Consider the following 16,983-nt stretch of genomic DNA (forward strand, 5'->3'; position numbering starts at 1 on the left):
AAATGTAACTTTGGGGTCTGCAGCACATAGTTTAGTACTACCTTTGCCAATCGTAAATGTGAGCAATAGAAAGACCTATTCAATAAATGGGACATCTAGAGCCCAGGGTCACAAAGTGAATTGGTAGTCAACTTTTTCTTATTCAAGAGGATGGAGACCTTTGAGACCCTCTCCCTCCATGCTGCATCCCCTTCCCCAAGCCCCACCTGTCAGGCAGTGAGTGCCCCACGCTGTGCCCCTCACAGGCGACGGAGCTCCTCTCTCGGGTCCTACGATGATGAGCAGGAGGACCTGACACCTGCCCAGCTCACGCGACGGATTCAGAGCCTTAAAAAGAAGATCCGAAAGTTTGAAGATAGATTTGAAGAAGAGAGGAAGTACAGAGTAAGTGCCTCCTCACAGGGTTCTCCCTGTCCCCTCCTGTCCCCTGACATGCTGACATGCCAGCCTGTCAGCAGCTCAGAGAAGCGATGAAAGATTAAGGGAGATTTCTATGGACCTTAAGACAAAAAGGCAGTAAAAACTGGATGGGAAACCCTGATAAGTCCCAAACATCATGTATCAGCATTTTCCTTGTATAGGGTATTCTTACAAATAATTGAACGTTGTAGTCGACATCTTATACATTTATCCATGAAAAGGAATGGGAAAAATCATTAAATGACGTCTTCTCATTGGCTAAAACTTCATTCAAGATTATCTTCTAAAATTTCATTAACATTGACCTCATTCTACTCTCAGATCTATCTTAGCATTGCCCCCAAGTGCAGCTAAAGACATTTGCATGGTGATTGCAGTGTAAAACCTACACCCCTCTGCTTTCTGTTCTGTTAGCCTGATGGCCTGAGCCCTACACCTCATGAAAATGGGCCATGGACCTCATAGAAATTCACCATTTTGCCTCTGAGGAATTATTTGAAAGCATCAAAAATAACCAGATGTAAAGAAAGACAGTGGAATCACACCTGTGACGTTTGCTGTGATTGTTCGTGTTTAATTTCTTTTTCCAGTGGGACTCAACTTTCCCTTCCTCTTTAAAACAAACTCACCATCAAACTTTTCTTCTTTTTCCTGCCCCAGTTTGAAAACATTTTTGTTAAATTTTCCCTTTCTCAGCCTTCCCACAGTGACAAAGCAGCCAATCCAGAGGTTCTAAAATGGACAAATGACCTTGCCAAATTCCGGAAACAACTTAAAGGTAGGTAAAGTTCTAGACCCATGGCATGGCTTCTGTAAGACATGCCACCTGCAGAATTCATGATCTCACCACATCCTGACCACGGGCTGAAATATTTCAGAAAAGACCAGTTCCTTAACACTGCTTCCCAGTGCATGTGGTGTTCACGGGACACCTTGCCCATGTCTGTCCATGGTCTCTATCACAGGTCAACTCAGATCAGCTAAGATGCAAATTCTGAAACATTTCTCTAATTCCCTAAATCACGAATTTAAGGATGATGGTTTCAAGTCAACACTTACTAAAGTACCAAGGTTTTATTTGGTGTGGTGTTAGGAGAAGACCTATAAACACAGATGTCTATGAAAAGAATTTGGTCCTTGTCCCTCAAAAAGCATGCTGTCTTTTAGGAGACAGTCATAAACAACCAAATAGAATAGAAAGGGAAAGTAATTCCAAAATGAGGGATGTAAGTTATTGAGAAAAAGTTGGCCAGCAGTTGAGTGCTGAATCAGTAGGTACCTATAAACAGTAAGGGAGAAAGTATAGGAAACGTCTGTCACATTCTGAGAACAGCAAACCTGTTGGTGTGGACAAAGCATGGATGTTACATAGCTAAAGCTTTCCCAGGAATTTGGAAAACATTCCAGATAATCCAAGAAAACATGAGCATTTTTTCAGGCTTTTACATAATAACCCAAGGATTTTAACTACTGTTATAATTAGATACTTTCTTTCAAAAAGATGAGGCTAAACAGTTATTAACACCACAGAAAAGCAATCTGGGTTCAGCAGACATCAATTCTCATGTATCACCACCCCCAAATCTTCTCAACTAGAGTCAAAACTAAAGATATCTGAAGAGGACCTAACCCCCAGGATGCGGCAGCGAAGTAACACGCTCCCCAAGAGTTTTGGTTCCCAGCTTGAGAAAGAAGAGGAGAAGAAGCAAGAGCTCATGGATAAAGTAATAAAGCCCAGTGTTGAAGCCACACTGGAATCCATCCAGAGGAAGCTCCAGGAGAAGCGGACAGAAACCAGCCGTCCTGAGGACATTAAGGTGTGGCGATTTGGTGAAGGCCCCAGCTAACTGCTAGTCCTAAACCATTCCAGTCAACATGGTAGAAACATAGGGCCTGATACATGGGTCCCAATGGGAAGAGACATGTGGTGACACCTTTGCAGACCTCCCATACCCTCATCTTCCACATTCTTAGATGCCTAGGGAGGCTGCTGAAACAGCTTCCGAGTGTTTTCACTGTAGGTACTTTGGTTTATGACTACAAATTGGAAGCAGAAAACTCTATTGTACAGATCACAGAAGGACCTCATTCAGGCTAACAGACGGTTTGATGAGTCTGAAGTAGAAGGATTATAGACAGAGCTTTGGGACTTTGTAATTTGTGACTGTAGTCACTGCTTGGGCCATTGAGCTGACCCCCATGTGCCTCGCTGCCTTGCTTACCTCAGTATTCAGCGTGCCTTTGCTGCCACATGGGAGATGCAAGTAGTTGATGATGCCTCGGCTGTGCTATCCATATTTCCAGTAAAAGAGTCAGGAAGAGCTCATTCCTAAGTGAGCTTTGAATAGAGCTCAAGGAGCTATTGTATGAGGATTCTCTTAAACGTTACTTGAGAAAATTTGTTTAAATAAAGAAGTTGGGATGTTCGTAAATGTTTCCCCCTCTTTCATTTCTCTATCCTTGTGTTTATTCAGGATATGACCAAAGACCAGATTGCTAATGAGAAGGTAGCTCTGCAGAAAGCTCTGCTATATTATGAAAGCATCCATGGACGGCCGGTATGTGAATGTACTGAATTTTCTGATGGGGGGTGAACTCTTTGGCCTTAGAAATGAATCTTCTGTGTACAGTATTGTACACTTGAGTTTTCCTGATGTTTATCAGATTATTACATATTTTCACCAGAACTAAGCTTTCCAAAGACTAAATTGGTAAGAGCCTTCCACTCTCAAGCAGTTGTGGAGTTTGAGCTCCAAAGACAAATTAGTTTGCAGCTAACATTTAGTCACTTTGGCTTCAGGGGGACAGTGATAGAGGGGTGTAGATTATAGATTATAGCACAAAGCCCTAGAAATTTCCCTGGCCTCAGACCTGCCCCTACAAGTCATGACGGGCTCTAGGCATTCTTATCCATAAAATGAAGGTGTTAAACTAGTATGATCTACCCTAGAATTCAATCTCTCTTCAGTGTAGTTGCAACCAGTGTTTATCTGTAGAGAAATTCCAGCCATCGTCCTGAACCAAAAGTGTGAGGAGTCCAAAATATGGCTTTGCCTTTTCACAGCAACAGGAAGCATTTGAAGAGATTTGTTATTCAGCAAGCATGTTTATTGCATGTTTGTTGTGAGTCCTGGGAGAGACTGTGGCCCAATAGGCTTCTGCTTTATTCCTTAAGGAGCTTGTAATCAGATATCCTTGTCAGTTACTCCTAGTGACCTTCTGTTAAGAGTGTTGCCAAGAACCCAACAAAACAAGTTCTTAAGAGCAGGTGTTAAAGAAGCATGAAGTTTATATTCCCAGAGGATTTTTATATAGCCAAAATGCATAGATCTCTTCTGCAGCCACAGCCCTGGCTATATAACAGAGATGGTATTTTCATGTAAAATACACTCTTTTGAATAAAGACTTGTTTCCAGACTGGAATTGCACTAGACTCTAAGATCTGTAAGGACAGGAATTCTGGGTTTTGTTCACCGAGCGGTGCACCTGGTCCTCAGCATCTAGCACAGAGACCTGATACATACCGTGTGCCCAATGAACTGTCTATAGATTGCATCCTCCATGGTATTTTGGTTCTGGAGTTATCAGGTTTAAATTAAAAAAAAAAAAAAAAAAAAGCTGGAGCTGCTGCTGATTGATTTTGCTGGCCTGTCCCAGCAGTGGAAAAATACTGGTGCTCTGGGATAATGGTTCTGTTTCAAGTCAAGTTTTGTTTTGGATTTTTTAAAGGCATTGAACCAAATAGTAAATGCACTGGAGCTCAGATATATTGTGAAACTTTGTCCTTTTCTCCTGGAGGACTCAGCACTTGTAGAAGTGAAACTGAAATCCTTCTAGAAGAGAGAGACCCCTTCTCCACGGTCGGCTCAGAGGCTTTTAAGTACAGCTCTCCTCATGGCCGACAGGTGGGCAGGACTCGCGGGCTTTCCTTCTCCAGCTCATGGTGTATATTTCCTTCTCTGCTCATGGTGTATATTTACATACGACATTGATAGACTCCTTTAAAGACTTCCTTGCCTGAGGCCTGAGATCTCTCAGCTGCTTTCTCCTCCTAATCTTTACTGCCACTTCAGGCGCTTGTGTGCCAGATGTTTGTTGCTCAGAGTTGGGCACAGATCCTCTCATTCTGCCTGGCCTGAGGCCATGTACGGGGACTGGGATGGGAAGACCTAGATTCAGAACTCAGCCCTACTGAGACCAGCTCTGTTGGCTTTGAGCTACTGTGATAACCTCAGAGATGTCTGTTCTAGGTTGTCATGGAGACTGGCTGACAGACACACACGCACACATTTACCTGTGGGCTGTCTGGCCTGAGTAGTGGGACACAGTGGCTTGGTAGCAGATTTGGGGGTGCCCAATCAATGATGTTTTCACTTTTGCTACAAGTATATATTCTGCTGTCTACGGCCTGCTTCTTATTAAATGATGGAACCAGGAGAAAGAACACAAATTTTTTTTAGCACTCTTATCATTAGGAATGTGAAACCTTAGATCTTGACCCTGCTTTGTTATTCCCTTTTCTTTCATGGTTTTTTTAGATATTGGAAAAACACCCTTTTGGGTCCAGATTTTAGCATCTCATAGGGCAGGAAACAAGTGCTCTAGAACATTGAGTGGCATTAGTTGCTGGTTCGCAGTCAGACTGTCTGCCTCCCTCTGGAACATGATGCTCCAGCCTCCTCACAAAAACCAGAGTTCATTTGATATCTGGCCAGTGTGAATATCAAAGAGTGAACTTTTCATTCTTAGATCTGTGATGTTGCCATGGACCCTGAACTGTAAATACCATTTGGGCAAACTCTTCTTAGAAGAAAAATACATGTATTTCCAGAGCTAAACTTTCATTCCAAATCCTAGCTGTTGTTGTTTTTTGTTTTGTTTTGTTTTGTTCTGTTTTTCGTTTGTTTGTTGTTGTGGGTTTGTGGTTTTTTTGCTTTTTGGGGTTTTTTTCTGTTTTTTAGAAAAGCAGGTGCTCAAAGCTCATGGGTTTTTGCTGAGTCTACAAATTCTGATTTGAAAGGACAACGAATATCAAAATCACAGACCAAAACAGTTGTCTGCTGCTTTGTAGATTTTTTTAAACAAGGCTGTTTGCTTTAACGGCGCACTCTACAGATTGACATGTGTATGAAAAACAAAAACACACTCATTTACATAAATCTCTATTAATTATTAGGAAAGCATGTCCTTTTTAACATTTAAGGACCAGTCTCATCGAAGTCCGTGTCACAGGAAGTACAACACATAACTATATGTCACTGTATTACCTTTGCCAACCATACCTTTATGGTAATGTAGAGGGGAAGGAAGGAGTTGCTTGCTCAGAACTTCTAGTTTCTTCTTGATGCTGTTCCTCATCAGTAGATTTTAATGTGTATTTTAATACCTTGGGAACTAACATGACCCTAAACACACTATGTTCAAATTTAAATGCAAACTCTGAAGCTTCATGTAAATACTTCCCTCTGGTTATCTGGTTATCTGCTGTTCAGGACTATCTTCTCTTTGCACAGTCTACCATTTTTTTATCAATTAGTTTAACTTTATATATATATTAACATATATATATATATGCATATGTGTGTGTGTGTGTGTGTATAATTTATTGTCAAATTGGTTTCCATACAACACCCAGTGCTCATCCCAACAGGTTATCTCCTCAATACCCATCACCCACCCTCCCCTCTCCCCCACCCCCCATCAACCCTCAGTTTGTTCTCAGTATTTAAGAGTCTCTTATGGTTTGCTTCCTTCCCTCTCTATAACTTTCCCCCCTTCCCCTCCCCTCTGGTATTCTGTTAAGTTTCTCAGGATCCATATATGAGTGAAAATATATGGTATGTCTTTCTCTACCTGACTTATTTCACTTAGCATAATACTCTCCAGTTCCATCCATGTTGCTACAAATGGCCAGATTTCATTCTTTCTCATTGCCAAATAATATTCCATTGTATATATAAACCACATCTTCTTTATCCATTTGTCACTTTATGGACATTTAGGCTCTTTCCATAATTTGTCTATTGTTGAAAGTGCTGCTATAAACATTGGGGTACAAGTGCCCCTATTATGCATCAGCACTCCTGTATCCCTTGGGTAAATTCCTAGCAGTGCTATTGCTGAGTCATAGGGTAGATCCGTTTTTAATTTTGTGAGGAACCTGCAAACTGTTTTCCAGAGCGGCTGCACCAGTTTGCATCCCCACCAACCGTGCAAGAGGGTTCCCGTTTCTCCACATCCTCTGCAGCATCTATAGTCTCCTGATTTGTTCATTTTAGCCACTCTGACTGGCATGAGGTGGTATCTCAGTGTGGTTTTGATTTGTATTTCCCTGATGAGGAGTGATGGTGAGCATCTTTTCATGTGCCTGTTGACCATCTGGATGTCTTCTTTAGAGAAGTGTCTATTCATGTCCTCTGCCATTTCTTCACTGGATTATTTGTTTTTTGGGTGTGGAGTTTGGTCAGTTCTTTATAAATTTTGGATACTAGCCCTTTATCAGATATGTCATTTGCAAATATCTTTTCCCATTCCGTTGGTTGCCTTTTAGTTTTGTTGATTGTTTCCTTTGCAGTGCAGAAGCTTTTTATCTTCATGAGGTCCCAATAGTTCATTTTTGCTTTTAATTCCCTTGCCTTTGGGGATATATCAAGTAAGAAATTGCTGCAGCTGAGGTCAGAGAGGTTTTTTCCTGCTTTCTGCTCTAGGGTTTTGATGGTTTCCTGTCTCACATCCAGGTCCTTCATCCATTTTGCATTTATTTTTGTGAATGGTGTAAGAAAGTGGTCTAGTTTCATTCTTCTCATGTTGCTGTCCAGTTCTCCCAGCACCATTTGTTAAAGAGACTGTCTTTTTTCCATTGGATTCTTTCCTGCTTTGTCAAAGATTAGTTGGCCATACTTTTGTGGGTCCAGTTCTGGAGTCTCTATTCTATTCCATTGGTCTATGTGTCTGCTTTTGTGCCAATACCATGCTGTTTTGATGATTACAGCTTTGTAGTAGAGGCTAAAGTCTGGGATTGTGATACCTTCTGCTTTGTTTTTTTTCTTCATTATTACTTTGGCTATTTGGGGTCTTTTGTGGTTCCATACAAATTTCAGGATTGCTTGTTCTAGCTTCGAGATGAATGCTGGTGCAATTTTGATTGGGATTGCATTGATTGTGTAGATTACTTTGGGTAGTATTGACATTTTAACAATATTTATAATTCCAATCCATGAGCATGGAGTGTTTTTCCATTTCTTTGTATCTTCTTCAATTTCCTTCATAAGCTTTCTATAATTTTCAGCATACAGATCTTTCACATCTTTGGTTAGGTTTATTCCTAGGTGTTTTATGCTTCTTGGTGCAATTGTGAATGGGATCAGTTTCTTTGTCTTTCTGTTGCTTCATTATAGGTTTATAAAAATACAACTGATTTCTGTACATTAATTTTGTATCCTGTAACTTTGCTGAATTCATGTATCAGTTCTAGACTTTTGGTGGAGTCTGTTGGATTTTCCATGTATAGAATCATGTCATCTGCAAAAAGTGAAAGCTTGACATCATCTTTGCCAATTTTGATGCCTTTGATTTCCTTTTGTTCTCTGATTGCTGATGCCAGAACTTCCAACACTATGTTAAACAGCAGCAGTGAGAATGGACATCCTTGTTGTGTTCCTGATCTCAGGGAGAAGGCTCTCAGTTTTTCCCCATTGAGGAGGATATTAGCTGTGGGCTTTTCATAAATGGCTTCTATGATGTTTAAGTATGTTCCTTCTATCCCGACATTCTCGAGGGTCTTTATTAAGAAAGGGTGCTGTATTTTGTCAAATGCTTTTTCTGCTTCTATTGATAGGATCATATGGTTTCCATCCTTTCTTTTATTAATGTGATATGTCACATCGATTTGTGAGTACTGAGCCAGTCCTACAGCCCAGGAATGAATCCCACTTGATTATGGTGAATAATACTTTTTATATGCTGTTGAATTCGATTTGCTAGTATCTTGTTGAGAATTTTTGCATCCATGTTCATCAGGGATATTGGCCTATAATTCTCCTTTTTTGTGGGGTCTCTGTCTGGTTTGGGAATCAAGGTAATGCTGGCTTCATAGAATGAGTCTGGAAGTTGTCCTTCCATTTCTGTTTTTTGGAACAGCTTGAGAAGGATAGGTATTAACTCTGCTTTAAATGTCTGGTAGAATTCCCCTGGGAAGCCATCTGGCCCAGGACTCTTATTTGTTGGGAGATTTTTGATAACTGGTTCAATTTCTTCGGTGGTTATGGGTCTGTTCAAATTTACTTCTTCCCGTTTGAGTTTTGGTAGCGTGTAGGTACTTAGGAATTTGTCCATTTCTTCCAGGTTGTCCAGTTTGTTGGCATATAATTTTTCATAGTATTCCCTGATAATTGCTTGTATTTCTGAGGAATTGGTGGTGATAATTCCATTTTCATTCATGATTTTATCTATTCGGGTCATCTCCCTTTACTTTTTGAGAAGCATGGCTAGAGGTTTATCAATTTTGTTTATTTTTTCAAAAACAACTCTTGGTTTCATTGATCTGCTCTACTGTTTTTTTTAGATTCTATATTGTTTATTTCTGCTCTGATCTTTATTATTTCTCTTCTTCTTCTGGGTTTAGGCTGCCTTTGCTGTTCTGCTTCTATTTCCTTTAGGTGTGCTGTCAGATTTTGTAGTTGGGATTTTTCTTATTTCTTGAGATAGGCCTGGATTGCAATGTATTTTCCTTTCAGGACTGCCTTCGCTGCATCCCAAAGCATTTGGATGGTTGTGTTTTCATTTTCATTTGTTTCCATATGATTTTTAATTTCTTCTCTAATGCCTGGTTGACCCATTCATTCTTTGGTAGGGTGTTCTTTAACCTCCATGCTTTTGGAGGTTTTCCAGACTTTTTCCTGTGGTTGATTTCAAGCTTCATAGCATTGTGATGTGAAAGCATGCATGGTATGATCTCAATTCTTTTATACTTATGAAGGGCTGTTTTGTGACCCAGTATGTTATCTATCTTGGAGAATGTTCCACATGCACTGGAGAAGAAAGTATATTCCATTGCTTTGGGATGCAGAGTTCTAAATATGTCTGTCAAGTCCATCTGATCCAATATATCATTCAGGGCCCTGTTTATTTATTCTCTGTCTAGATGTTCTATCCATTGTTGTAAGTGGAGTATCAAAGTCTCCTGCAGTTACCACATTCTTATCAATAAGGTTTCTTATGTTTGTGATTAATTGTTTTACATATTTGGGGGCTTCTGAATTCAGTGCATAGACGTTTAAAATTGTTAGCTCTTCCTGATGGATAGATCCTGTAATTATTATATAATGGTCTTCTTCATCTCTTGTTATAGCCTTTAAAGTCTAGTTTGTCTGATATAAGTATGGCTACCCCAGCTTTCTTTTGACTTCCTGTAGCATGACAGATAGTTCTCCATCCCCTCACTTTCAATCTGAAGGTGTCCTCAGGTCTAAAATGAGTCTCTTGTAGACAGCAAATAGATGGTCTTGTTTCTTTATCCATTCTGAAACTGTGTCTTTTGGTTGGAGCATTTAGTCCTTTTACAATCAGTGTTATTAGTGAAAGATATGGGTTTAGAATCATTGTGATGTCTGTAGATTTCATGCTTGTAGGGATGTCTCTGGTAATTTGTGATCCTTGCAACATTTCACTCACAGAGTCCCCCTTAGGATCTCTTGTAGGGCTGGTTTAGTGGTGATGAATTCCTTCAGTTTTTGTTTGTTTGGGAAAACCTTTATCTCTCCTTCTATTCTGAATGACAGACTTGCTGGGTAAAGGATTCTCAGCTGCATATTTTTCCTGTTCATCACATTGAAGATTTTCTGCCATTCCTTTTTGGCCTGCCAAGTTTTAGTAGATAGGTCTGCTAATACCCTTATGTGTCTATCTTTGTATGGTAAGGCCCGTTTATCCCTAACTGCTTTCAGAATTCTCTCTTTATCCTTGTATTTTGCCAGTTTCACTATGATATGTTGTGCAGAAGATTGACTCAAGTTACGTCTGAAGGGAGTTCTCTGTGCCTCTTAGATTTTAATGCCTGTTTCCTTCCTCAGATCAGGGAAGTTCTCAGCTATGATTTGTTCAAGCACACCTTCAGCCCCTTTCTCTCTCTCTTCTTCTTCTGGAATTCCTATGATACAGATATTGTTCCATTTGATTGCATCACATAGTTCTCTAATTCTCCCCTCCTACTCCTGGATTTATTTGTCTCTCTTTTTCTCAGCTTCCTCTTTTTCCATAATTTTATCTTCTAATTCACCTATTCTCCCCTCTGTCTCCTCAATCTGTGCTATGACCGCCTCCATTTTATTTTGCACCTCATTTATAGCATTTTTAGCTCCTTTTGACTATATTTTAGTCCCTTGATCTCTGTAGCAATAGATTCTCTGCTGTCCTCTATACTTTTTTCAAGCCTAGCAATTAATTTTATGACTATTATTCTAAATTCTTGTTCTGTTATATTGCTTAAATAGTTATTGATCAGTTCATTAGCTGTCTCTACTTCCTAGAATTTCTTTTGAAGAGAGTTCTTCTGTGTCATCATTTTGGCTAGTTTTCTGCCCCTTATGCATTTTAAAAGCTTGTTGTGTGCTCTGTACCTGTGAGCACTGCTACATTAAAGGAGGGTCATATACTGTCCAGGGCCTGGCCCTTCAGGAGGTGTTTTTTCAGAGATTGTTACTTGCTCTCTGTTGTTGTGACTTTGGTTATTTTATTACCCTACTCGTAGTGCTATTTTGGACCCTCCATCAGGTGTGCTTTGATTTTTTCCTTGGAGTAGCCCATCAATCCACTTGATCTGCACGTAAATCCTGATCTGGATCTTGCCGAAGTTGGCCATTGCCATCAGTTCATCGCACAGTCCACCATTTTTACCTGATAATAAAGAGGAAACAGTTGCCATTTTCTGAGTTGATGGGCCAATATGCAATAGTTCTAAGAATCCATCTCATTTGTCTTCTCCTGCCAGTAGTTTTATGACTCAGAGGTATCCCTCCACACGCAAACTCAAATCACTTGTTTTACTAAGAAGATTTTTAGGTGGCACAGTGCTTCTCTGCTACTGTTGATAGCTAGAGGTATTGTGAACTCAATACAGGCAGAGCTCTGAGCTTGGAAGGCAGAATTCTTTTTATTCAGAAGACAACTTAGTCAAGCCCTATTAGAGGAAAATGCTTCACTGTGACATTTTTAGTATGTCTTAACCATGTTAAGTTTCTACTTTACTTCACATCTTGCTCATATGTGAATGGAAAGAAAACTGGGCTGGAAGTCAGTAAACCTGAGTTCTTGACCCAGATCTACTGCCTTGGGCAAGTCATTACACTCTCAGGTGCTTAGTTTCATCATATGAAAAAACAAGGCTCGTCTAGCTCTAACATGCCATGGTTCTAGTTCTATCTTTATCTTCAAATTAAAAGCATCAATCATTTTCTCTTTGACCTTTGTTGTGTTGTGCAGGTAACAGACCCCAAATGGGTATTTCTATAGGGAAGTTTTATCTGAGGCTAAGACAAAAACCATCACAAAAGATAAAGGCAGGCAAATGCAGTTGTCTCATCAGGTCTTTGTAATTTCTGTCCAAGACTTTCCTCTACTTAAATGTGGACTAATTATTGTCTGGTGTTCCCATGGTACCTGGAAATATTATCTGACACTTTACAGAGCAACCAGATAAAGTGGTAAGAGACCAGTAAATGAAGATTTCTTTTAATCAAAAACAAAGACAGAATGGGAGGAGCTGCCTTCCCCCATTAGATGTTTGTATCTAGGTTTTTATGTTGTCCTGATTTGTGTGCAAAATACATCTCTGTAGTAACCCTTTTCCCACACACTGGAAAGCCATTCACAGCTACCACCTAAATGAAAATCTAATAAAGGTTTGAGGCAAGAGGAGTGAAAGTATTATAGAAAATACCATGTATTACATGCTTAGCCTAAAGTTATCTTCAAGCAACTGTACATCATAAAGATTTTCTAATCTGAATTCTACAGTTTACCAATCAGGAAACCGAGGCTCAGAGAACTTTATTGGCTCATTTAAAGGCCAGAACCAAGAACTGGGTCAATAACAGAATCTCCAAGCAGCCCATGATTCAAGAATAAGAGACATTGACTTCCAAACAGTTTTCCCATGGTCCATTTAATATCAGCTGACCCTTTTTTAGCAGTTTCAGCCAAGGCCCTGCTTTGTTTATGTAACTGTTGGTTAGATTTTGGCTCATCTAACAAATCCACTACTGATAATTGCATGTGACATGGCTTTATGGTGAGTGAAAATTGTATTAACTTAGGAGTATCACCAAGCCTTTGTCTTCAGAGATATTTCATGAAAATAATTCTGGTGTAAATCAAGTAGTATCAGTTCTTTCCATCCATCAGACTTAAAGATATTTAATATTTTAAATTTGCCATAGCTGACTGGTTTTACCAGATAAGTCTCCTTCTAAAATCCAGACCGTCCTCTACAATCCAAAGATGTTTATGCCAAGCAACAAGTAATAGGATGCAAGTCCACAATGGGGAAATGCTAGCTCCTTATGATTATTTTTGGTTTGTCTTTTGGTCACTAAACTATTGTTTATCTTGCACAGTATTTCTCCACATGTTATGTGGTGACAATTAGGATGTGCCTTAACCTCATCTGCAACACATTTAATGGATACATCTTGTATTTAAAAAGTTATTCCATGTGTTCCAGTCCTAAATTTTGTCATTCTACACGTGAGATTGTACAAGTCATTCCATTTCTATTCCTCAGACTTATCTGTGGCTGTTGTTCAACTCTTGCTGAAGTATGACATAAATACAGAAAGGAATGGAAATTATAAATACATATTTTGATGCAGTTTCACAAAGTAAATAAGTCCAGGTAACCAGTATCGAGAAACAAATGTTGCTGATCCTCTGAAAACCCTGCTCCCAGCCCCTTCCAGTCCTTACCATGACCTCCACTGCATGAAGGAAAACCATCATCTTGATTTCTAACTCTGTAGATTCTACTTGCTTATTTTTGAACTTACAGAAGTAGAATGTTACAGTATGTATTCTTTAGTGTCTGGCTTATTTTACTTGGGTTTATTTTTGTGAGATCAATGCACAATGCTACCTGTAGCTGTGGCTCATTCATCCTCATTCTGTATAGTATTCAGTTTGGGGAACATACCTTATCCATCCCATTGTTAGCCATATGGATGGTTTCCAGGTGCTGCTGTGAACATAATTCTGTATGGCTTTTGGTGAGCTTAAGGCCACAGTTGTTTGGTATATACTTAAGAGTGGAACTGAGGAGGGGCGCCTGGGTGGCTCATTCAGTTGAGCGTCCATCTTCGGCTCAGGTGATGATCTCGCGGTTCGTGGGTTCGGGCCCCGCGTCGGGCTCTGTGCTGACAGCTCAGAGCCTGGAGCTTGCTTCAGATTCTGTGTCTCCCTCTCTCTGCCCCTCCCATGCTCATGCTCTGTCTCTCTCTGTCTCAAAAATAAATAAACATTAAAAAAAAAAAAAGCGGAACTGAGGAGTCCTATGTCCAGCCTTAGTAGACACTGCCACATAGTTGTCCAGAGTGTTCCACTCTTCACAGCAGTGAAGGAGAGTTCAGTTCTTCAGCATTCTTGCTGATGCTTGGCACTGTGTGTCCTTTCATGTTAGCCGTTGTGGTACATGTGTCCAGTAGTAACATCCATAGTTTGATCCTTAGACTTTCTTGTGTAAAATGATGTCTGTATTCCCTTTCTTTTTTGACAATCATCTGTGAAATAAAAATTTTAAAACTCCTTTTGATTTGGTAACAAGAAATAGGAAAATTCCATTTGACTCTTAACATTGTGACATTAGGAAGAAATAGAAAAGATTATTTAGTGCTCTGAATAGAAAATAAGTCCACAAGATGTTTTTGCATAATGGCAGGATCCTATCCTGACACATGAAGTTTGTCCAAAGTCTACTTATTGTTAACCACTTTGAGAAAGGCAAAAATAAAAGGTTACAAAGGAGTGACCCATTCATGCATAATCCACAGTTGTCTTCAGAGCTGGAGGCCCAAAAGGCCCATTAGAGAAATGGTCACAGCTAATGCTATTTGCCCTTCCTTACCGCTGTAACTCATTCCTTATGTGTGCACCGAAATAAAGCACAGAAGACAAATAGCAAACTCAAAACAAAGATACTTAATCCCTTTGGCCATTTCAGTAAACAAGTGAACTGCATACATACCTATACATTTTGCATACATATTTATGTTTTAAATGTTCACTCATTTTGCAGATATTCATGTAATATTTCCATTATGTCAGGCACTGACATAGTTTCCAGGGATACAAAACACAAACACCTGCTCTCAAGGGCCTTACAGTCTTAAAAAGGAGACAGATGTGCCAACACATAGTTACTATAGGGTATAAAATATGTCATCCACAGATCTGCTCTAACAAAATACCATAGACGAGTGCCTTATAAACAACAAAAGTTTATTTCTCACAGTTGTAGAGGCTGGGAAGTCCAAGATCAAGGCACTGTTAGATTCAGTGTCTGGTGAGGGCTCTTTCCTGGTTCACCAACAGCCATTCTCTTACTGTCCTCACTTAGAAGACGGGGCAAGGGAGCTCTCTTTTTTAAGGGCACTAATCCCATTCATGAGGGTTCCACCCTTACCTAATCACCTCTAAATGTCCCAACTGCTTAATGCCATTACATGGGGGATTAAGTTTCAGTAAAGGAGGTTGGCAGAGACATGCACATTCAGTCTATAGCACAGCATGTGTGAGGTTACAAAGTATACACAGGGTGCAGTAGGTGACACACAGGTGAGTGAGCAGGTGTCCCAGAATGGGGGATGTTGGAAGATGCTGCACGGGGGGAGGTGGCTCTTGATCTGGAACCTGCCAAACCAAGAAGCAGGGAGGCAGCCTTTGCAGGGCATACAGGACCAGGCGGAGAGGTAGGAGACAGCCTAGTTTATCTCTGAAGCTTGAGGTTTGACAGGAGAGGAGAAGCAGCAAATGACCAAAGGCTTCTAGTACCAAACCCCAGGGAGTTGGGTGTCATCCCCCCCACCCCGCCACTGCCTGAAGGGGCTGTTCTTTAAACATTTGTGAGTGCCCTGCCAGATTTTAGGGCTATGGGGAGGAGTCAGTCCATGCAGTCTTGCAGCAGATGTTCCTTGAATACCTACTGTTCACCAGAATCTTGTCCTTAAAAACAATTTCATGGGGAGAGAAACATGTAAAAAAAAAAAAAAATGGATTACAGAGCTGCACCGTAAGTATTATAGAAATACATGCTTTCTTCTTCCCTGAACCTGAATCACCTGGGAATTCTGGTCATAGCTTTGATTGAGGAAAAGCAATGCTGCTGATTTCCAAAGGTCTGCAACTAAAGTCGATATTTTAAACATTCACTGGCTGAAAAATATTATCAGCTTAAGTACATTTTGCAAGAATGGCGAGAGTGGAGTTAAATCATCTGTATTTCCCCCAGGCCCTGAGCTTGAGCTGCTGACAGCCTGACCACCAGAGGCAGGCTTCTCAGCTGTGTCGCTCTTGCTTTCAGGTAACCAAGAACGAACGTCAGGTCATGAAGCCGCTGTATGACAGATACCGGCTGGTCAAACAGATCCTGTCCAGAGCCAACACCATACCCATCATTGTGAGTACGGCGCCTTTCTGTGGTTGATTGCCTGCTGGAATGGGCCCTGGCTATATTAAGAGAGCCCTAACCTGCCTTCTCATTAAAGAGTAGTCTTTCATAGTTAAAACCTGTCATTAATATTTATGGTTCATAAGCTTGAGGAGTGAAGGATTTATCAGAGACTACCGAGGCTACATTTGCCAAAAATGACCAAATGTGAAGCTGATAGAGTTTTGTTTTCTTTTGGGCGGCATGCTTTGACGTATACATCGATCTGACTCATGCTGGGTGGACCGCCTACCCCTTTCCTCAGAGACAGAGTGCCAGCAGGACAGGCCTGTGGTTTCTCTAGGCCTCTCCAGTCCACAGACCTCTCTGTCCCAAGGGCCCACTGTTAATAATCATCTCTCTCCCTCCAAGCGAGGGATAGGCCCCTTGGGAATCCTATCCAGGGAGAAATCCTCTAAGGAACTCAAGAGAGCCTCCTTTTTTTGGAGGCTGCAGACAAGCGTGAGGTAGAAGAAAAGGGAAGGAGACCACCATTCTCTGACTTACGCGCATAATGGCTTTTGGCCAAAGAAGGGATGGGAAACTTGCTGTCAGCTCTGGAAAGGCCTGTCGGGCGCTGGCCAGCTAGCCCTCCTCCCATATTCCAGTCTTGGCTTTTCCACCCAGCTTATGCGTGAGCGTTAATGCCCTGTCCTTCTCTTGGGGTATCACTTGCCTCTGTCCCAGTGCTCTCCTCTCCAGGAATATTAGGGGCTTCCCCTGATGGCTTTTAAACGTTTCAATCAGACATGGCCTTGCTTTTATGTTGTTATTAAAATGCATGCTTACATTAGCTGCCTCTCTTCCATTCCTGCTTTAAACCTCTTTGTTTAGGGGTGCCTGGGTGGCTCAGTCTGTTCAGCATCTCACTC

At 40.7% G+C, this 16,983-nt stretch overlaps 1 protein-coding gene across 10 annotated transcripts in view; it reads left to right on the forward strand.

The window, feature by feature from the left end:
* FAM13A (family with sequence similarity 13 member A) overlaps positions 1-16,983 on the forward strand; it is a 347,254-nt gene that overhangs the window by 302,786 nt on the left and 27,485 nt on the right. For all 10 annotated transcript variants that reach the window (XM_045056104.1, XM_045056103.1, XM_045056102.1 and 7 more), the window contains 5 exons: positions 246-384; positions 1,117-1,198; positions 2,017-2,237; positions 2,895-2,978; positions 15,986-16,081. In XM_045056104.1, coding sequence (XP_044912039.1) covers positions 246-384; positions 1,117-1,198; positions 2,017-2,237; positions 2,895-2,978; positions 15,986-16,081 — 622 coding nt within the window. The remainder of the gene's footprint in view (positions 1-245; positions 385-1,116; positions 1,199-2,016; positions 2,238-2,894; positions 2,979-15,985; positions 16,082-16,983) is intronic.

This window comes from Felis catus, chromosome B1, assembly GCF_018350175.1.
Source record: "Felis catus isolate Fca126 chromosome B1, F.catus_Fca126_mat1.0, whole genome shotgun sequence".
Classification (NCBI taxonomy): domain Eukaryota; kingdom Metazoa; phylum Chordata; class Mammalia; order Carnivora; family Felidae; genus Felis; species Felis catus.